Genomic DNA, 7,502 nt, shown 5'->3' on the forward strand with positions numbered 1-7,502 from the left:
TCCCAAGGAGATCTCTTCCAACTCCATGGCCTTACAATTCAGCTCTATGCTAACGCCCAAGTTCTGACATCTCCCCAGATCTCCAGACATACGTTCAAGTACCTACTAGACATTTCCATTTAGGTGTAAAATAGGCATCTCAGGCTTAAGATGTTTAACATTTGTTCCACCCCCCAAAAAACTCACCTATCCTTTTCTCAGCCTATCCCATCTCCGTAAATGTCACATCATCCACTCAGTTGTTCAAACCTATAAGTTATCTTTCAGTACTTTCCCTTATCCCCACCCCACTCCCAGAACGAATTCTACCAACTCCAAAGTACATCTTGAATCAGACCACTGCCACCACTGTAGTCCAACCCACTGTTATTTCTTGCCTAAAGTACTGCAGTCAATTCCTAACATACTTCTACTCTTGAATAGCTTCCTACCTCTTCCCAGTATAATCCATTCTCCATGAGCAACCAGTGATATTCTTTAAGCACCATGGTAGAAGTTTATATACCACATATACTTGGTATCCCTTCCCATGGGGCCTCTCCCTGCAGAAGAGTATACATCTCAGCTCTGAAGAATCCAGCTTGGCCATGTGACTTGCTTTGGCTATGAAACAAGGAAAAAAGTGACACATCATTTCCAAGAATACGTTTTAAAAGGCAGGCTGGTTTACCAAGTTCTCTCTTCCCCTATCTAGTGATGTCCAGCCAAAGGGTGCCCTGTCAACATGGGTTCTTTGGTGAAGAGTACCTGGAACAGAACCATGGGCAAGCCATAATGGATGTGTAGCATGATTAAGAAATAGGGCTTCCCTGGTGGCGCAGTGGTTAAGAATCCACCCGCCAACGCAGGGGACACGGGTTCCAGCCCTAGTCCGGGAAGATCCCACATGCCACGGAGCAATTAAGCCCGTGAACCACAACTACTGAGCCTGTGCTCTAGAGCCGCAAGCCACAGCTACTGAGCCCATGAGCCAAAACTACTGAAGCCCGCGCTCCTAGAGCCTGTGCTCCACAACAAAAGAAGCCACTGCAATGAGAAGCCCGCGCACCACAACTAAGAGTAGCCCACCGCTCGCCACAACTAAGAGTAGTCCCCGCTCGCTGCAACTAGAGAAAAGCCTGCACGCAGCAACAAAGACTCAATGCAGCCAGAAATAAAATAAATTAATTTTTAAAAAAAGCCATTCACCTTAAAAAAAAATAAACCTTTGTTGTTGTAACCTACTGAGATTTCGGCATCATTTGTTACCATATCAGAATCTAGCTCAAGATTGTCAAAGTGTGGTTCAGCCCTTTCAGAAGGTTCCATGAGGTTGAAACTTTTTACAGTGATATTAACATCATTACCCATTTTTTTTTCAATGACGATAAATGCATTTCATCATTTATTTAAGGTTTAAGCCCTCACACTAGATTTTTACAAGCTGGTGAACACTGACGAATTATTTCTCCCACAGAACTATAACCACATGTTCCCGGGCAGTATAAATATATGGTTGAGCTAACGTTAACACACATCACCATATTATCAATTACATAATAAAACGAATTGTCAAGTATCCAAATATTAAGTTACACAGCTCAAAAGGCATATAAAGTATTAAATGTAAACCCACTTCTGTTTTTTTTTTTTTTGCAAGAGAGGTTGGGAATCACACTTCAAACAAAATTAAGTTGGTAAACAGCTTCAGATAAGTTTGAAAAATAATTACAAGAATTTCAGAAATTTTATGATTAAGAATTGTTTTAGCTACAATAACAAAGTATTTCTACCTTTTAAAAAATATTTACTAAGTTAAAGGGCATGTTCTATATGTCCTGCACAAGACAAAGGCAACATTTTACTAAAAGTACTTAATAGCCTCCTCCCATTCTTTCATCATGTAAGTTGCACCCCAAAGCGCAAACATTAAAATTAAGGCTTTTTTGTCTGGAGACATTAAAAACATGTGCTTCTGTACAATGTAGATTTTCAAAATGGAGGTCTTCTATAACAGCACAAAATGAGATTTACAGAAAGACATTAGATAATCACTGTAAGACTTGGTTAACTAAAAAAAGAAGAGCAAATCTGATGTATACTGGTATGAATGTGGGAATTGTGAGCAAAGAACCTTACAGGCCCTACTTTCTATGTTTGAAATGATGGAAGGAATAAACCACACAAGGTCCAGAGTGTTCATAGTTCCTGGGATTTCAGTCCTATATGATACAAAAAATATATAAGTATTGTCCTGGGTATTTTGGCACCTAGTCTTTCTAAATTTCTTATATATTGATAAGATTCTGGCATGGAAACAGATTTAAAGACATGACTCAATACTGTATGATTTCAGGAGAGGTCAATTGGTACAAATGATAAGCACATTTTAAATGCTGAACAGCAAGAATCCTTTGCTAAGTGTCCAAGTAGGTTGATCATAACCCAAACATAGAGGTTGCAATTCTGCCAGGTTTCTGGCCTGGTAAAACTGCTTTTCAACACTCCTACGGAAGCTTCCTCAGACGTCACCAAGCCAACGCGCTGGCTAACACGTATGACAAATTCCATCCCGTCTAGTTTCCACTTCCAAGCAATGGCATCAGGCACCCCAGTTTTACTGAAGGCAACAGTTGTTTCTATGACCATTGGAGTCTTTGAAGCGCAGCCACATTTTGGGACGATACTTCTCCAGATACAAAAGCTGCTTGCTGCTAAAAGCTCCACGCCGCTTTTGTCTTATGAACTGTGCTGCATCTTCGTATTTCATTCCACCTTCAATTGACGCTTGGGTGACAAGCACGGGAGCTCTCCCAAGGCCTGCAACACAATGAACGGCAATACAACGACCAGGGTCTTCACGGAACTTAATTTTCACAAGACTTAACCAATCATCAACAATCTGGTTAGATGGTGGTGCGCCATCGTCAAAAGGCCAGTCGAGAACATGGATGCCTTCTCTCTCCACGAGAGTAGTGTCATAAGTTGCTTCACATAGTCTTCCTATTGTGGTAACTCCACACTGCTTAAGGTCCTCTATAAATTTGCTTAAGGCCACATTTGTTGGGTTGTGTGTAATAAGAAATCTCATGTTCTTGTAAGTGACTTCCACATGGATCATTTGAGCCATGTTAATTTAGTTAAAAAACACTCAATAGGGTTATGAAAGAATTTTAAAAATTGAATACAGAAATGATGCAAAGAAGCTGAGTCTACTTCAATATACTGCACTTGAAATTCTCAGTGCTTTTGAGTATGAAATTGGGAGTAATGGGAAATGAAATGAACCTCCTAACAAAAAGCAGCAATTCTTCAATCCAGTAATACTGAGGCAGTAGAAAGGAAGTACAATGCTCTGAGGATTTCAGTTCCACGCTTCCGTGTCCAGGTTAGCCACTTTTATGGGGGCTTCTCGGTGGAGTAGTAATGAATTTCTACAGTTCACTTGTCTGCACAGAGGTCATGCTGGGCCTGGCAGTAATCTCCACTGCCCTTCTGAAATTCCATAAATGGGTGACCAAGAACACCACAGAACCTGTCTCCAGCCTGTTCTCTTGGCATAGGTTTGGTTATCCCAAGAAAGGTCCACTCCTGTAGCTTCACTCTCAGGGCACCAAATGCTCATTATCCATTTTTGCTCTCTTTCTCTCATGAATGTTCAGTGGAGTATGCAGAGGCAAAAATGAGAATCCAACACTCTTCTGTTAAATCAGGTATTAAAGAGATTTGCAGAAATGTACAATAATGCCATTCTTCTATTTCCATTAAAAATGCATCATCTATGTTAATACACAGAGGGCTTATTTTTATTTATTTTAAAAAGTATTTATTTATTTATTTTTAGCTGCGTTGGGTCTTCGTTGCTGCGTGCGGGTTTCTCATTGCAGTGGCTTCTCTTGTTGTGGAGCACGGGCTCTAGGCGCGCGGGCTTCAGTAGCTGCGGCACACAGGATCAGTGGTTGTGGCGCATGGGCTTAGTTGCTCTGCGGCATGTGGGATCTTCCCAGACCAGGGATTGAACCCGTGTCCCCTGCACTGGCGGGCAGATTCTTAACCACTGTGCTACCAGGGAAGTCCCTCAGAGGGCTTATTTTTATTTTAAAAAAATTTATTTATTTATTTATATTTTTGTCTGTGTTGGGTCTTCGTTGCTGCATGTGGGCTTTCTCTAGTTGCAGCGAGCGGGGGCTACTCTTCGTTGTGGTGCGCGGGCTTCTCATTGCGGTGGCTTCTCTTGTTGCAGAGCATGGGCTCTAGGCGTGTGGGCTTCAGTAGTTGTGGCACACAGGCTCAGTAGCTGTGGCTCGAGGGCTCTGAGTGCAGGCTCAATCGTTGTGGCACATGGGCTTAGTAGCTCCGTGGCATGTGGGATCTTCCTGGACCAGGGCTCCAACCCGTGTCCACTGCATTGGCAGGCAGATTCTTAACCACTGCGCCACCAGGTAAGTCCGTATTTTTTTTTTTTTTTTTTGCGGTACACGGGCCTCTCACTGTTGTGGCCTCTCCCATTGCGGAGCACAGGCTCCAGACACGCAGGCTCAACGGCCATGGCTCACGGGCCTAGCCGCTCCGCGGAATGTGGGATCTTCCCGGACCGGGGCACGAACCCGTGTCCCCTGCATAGGCAGGCGGACTCTCAACCACTGCACCACCAGGGAAGCCCCACCTATTTTTTATTTTTATTTTTTTTCACATCTTTATTGGAGTATAATTGCTTTACAATGTTGTGTTAGTTTCTGCTGTACAACAAAGTGAATCAGCTATATGTATATCCCCTCCCTCTTGAGCCTCCCTCCCACCCTCCCTATCCCATCTCAGAGGGCTTATTTTTAAATGAACAAACTAGTATTTTAAAATTTTGGTTTAATTCCTAAGATGGTAAATATCAAATATGATTTTATAAGAATATATATATACACAAATACATAAAAAATATATATTAGTATAAATTTAAAGATACCCACATTGTGGTAGCCGGTCTCCAAAATGGCCTGCATTGACTATCCTCGACTCCTGATAGCATGCCCACATCCAACAGGGCTATGTACCAATAGAGTATTGAGGAAATAATAATGTGTGGCTTCTGAGGCTAGCTCATAAAAGATATTTCAGTATCTGTACTGCTGTTTCTTAGATCACCTGATATGGGGGAAGCCAGCAGCCATGACATGAGGACGCTCAAGTATGCCTGTGGAGGGGCTTGCGTGGAGAGGAATGGAGGCTTCCTGCTAAGAGCTGGCCCCAACTTACCCATCCTGTGATGGAGCCATCTGGCAAGCAGATCCTTCAGCCTTAGTCTAGCTTTCAGATGACTGCAACCTCACAAGAGATCCCAAGTCATAAAATCCCAGCCAAGCTGCTCCCAAATTGCAGGCCCGCAGAAACCCAGAGAAAATAAATGATTAGTGTTGTTTTAAGTCATTAAATTTTGGGTGATTTGTTACACAGCAATAAATAACAAATATACACATAAGCAAAAAAGCTGTTTGGCATTCTCCTTTTTTTTTTTTTTTTTTTCTCTGTACGCGGGCCTCTCACTGTCGTGGCCTCTCCCGTTGCGGAGCACAGGCTCCGGACGTGCAGGCTCAGTGGCCATGGCTCACGGGCCCAGCCGCTCCGCGGCATGTGGGATCTTCCTGGACCGGGGCACGAACCCATGTCCTCTGCATCGGCAGGCGGACTCTCAACCACTGCACCACCAGGGAAGCCCTAGCATTCTCCATTTTAAAAAATGGAAAAGGGCCTAAAACCAGAACCTACCTTATCCTCACTGACAAAATCACATCATATTACCCTCCTTTTCAAAAACTCCGAGTGGCTTTCCCAGTTTGCTCCTCAGACCAAACCTCTCTGAGTGTTGAACAAGCCTAGCTCGTTCCTGCTTTAGGGCCTTTGCACTAACAGTTCCATTTCCCAGATCTTCTCTTTCCTTTTAGGCATCAGATCAAATCTCATTTTTTTTCCAGCTAGGACTTCTGAGACCACCCAACCTAACAGTAGCGCCCCCATTCCTTGTCAGTTACACCATTTTGGTTTATTTTCTTCACAGCACTTACCACTATCAGAAAGTATCTAATTTGTTTTCTTGTTTGTGGTCTATATTTCCACCCTAGAATGTAAGTCCATAGAACAAGGACCTTTTCTGTTTTACTCACTGCTATATCCCCTAAATAAAGAATTTAGTAGGTTCTTTGTTTTTAATTTTTTAAAATATTTATTTATTTTATTTTTGGCTGCATTGGGTCTTCTTTGCTGCGCGCGGGCTATCTCTAGCTGCAGTGAGCAGGGGCTACTCTTTGCTGCAGTGCACAGGCTTCTCATTGCAGTGGCTTCTCTTGTTGCGGAGCACGGGCTCTAGGTGCATGGGCTTCAGTAGTTGTGGCACACGGACTCAGTAGTTGTGGCTCACGGGCTCTAGAGCACAGGCTCAGTAGTCGTGGCGCACGGGCTTAGTTGCTCCGCGACATGTGGGATCTTCCCAGACCAGGGCTCGAACCCGTGTCCCCTGCATTGGCAGGCATATTCTTAACCACTGTGCCACCAGGTAAGCCCCTAGAATTTAGTAGGTTCTTTTTTTTTTTTTTTTTGCGGTACTCAGGCCTCTCACTGTTGTGGCCTCTCCCGTTGCAGAGCACAGACTCCGGACGCGCAGGCTATGGCTCACGGGCCGAGCCGCTCCGCGGCATGTGGGATCTTTCCGGACCGGGGCACGAACCCGTATCCCCTGCATCGGCAGGCGGACTCTCAATCACTGCGCCACCAGGGAAGCCCAATTTAGTAGGTTCTTAATGAATATTTGTTGAATGAGTGAAAAAAAAAAAAAAGAATCTCTCTGATCTTCAGTTTTTTCATTTGTAAAGTGAAGATAATATCTACCAGGAAGTGAGGTTTTAAAGATTAAAGATGCGTTTAGCACAAAGTCTGTGAACAGAAAAAGGGAGCATTTACCACTCGGCAAAAATATTTTGAGATAATAATTCAAGTTGTTCTCTCTCATTGTTTTTCTTGATTCCTGAGAGGAAGTGCTTAGAAAAGAAAAATCAGCTTATATCATAGAACAAGGACTGATTTCCCAATAGCTAAAAAACTTTAACAAATAGATCCAGAAAAGATCAACCACCGAATTGAAAATGGGTAAAGGCACATTCACAGAAAAGGAAATACAAAGAGCATTCAAATATGCTCAACCTCACTTAAAGTAGGAGAAATGCAAATACATCTATACTGAAATACCATTTTTCACTTAACAGCCTGGCAAAGATCGATTTTGCTAGATAGTGCCAAATTGCCTTACATTGGGGTTGCACCAGACTCCTATGTAAGGCAATTTGGCACTATCTAGCAAAATTACAAATGCACATATCTTTCCACCCAGCAATCCCATTTCTAGGAGTTATTCTACAGATACACTCAGACATATGGGATATGACTTTGTAATAAAGGTATCTACTGCAGCATTACAGTATCTAGCAGCTATATGGTGTTTGTCAGACAAATACCTATAAAATAGTGACACAGAAAAG

General features: G+C 42.9%; 1 protein-coding gene across 1 annotated transcript; it reads right to left on the reverse strand.

Moving 5' to 3' along the window:
* Positions 1-2,596: 2,596 nt before the first annotated feature.
* On the reverse strand, positions 2,597-3,109 carry LOC309838799 (protein tyrosine phosphatase type IVA 1-like; the record flags this gene model as incomplete). Its single annotated transcript, XM_082680119.1, has 1 exon — positions 2,597-3,109. The coding sequence occupies one exon, from the start codon at positions 3,107-3,109 to the stop codon at positions 2,597-2,599; it is 513 nt and encodes a 170-aa protein (XP_082536245.1).
* Between the last annotated feature and the right edge of the window lie 4,393 nt (positions 3,110-7,502).

The sequence above is a fragment of the Grampus griseus genome, assembly GCF_964374135.1.
Source record: "Grampus griseus genome assembly, chromosome: 20".
NCBI lineage: Eukaryota > Metazoa > Chordata > Mammalia > Artiodactyla > Delphinidae > Grampus > Grampus griseus.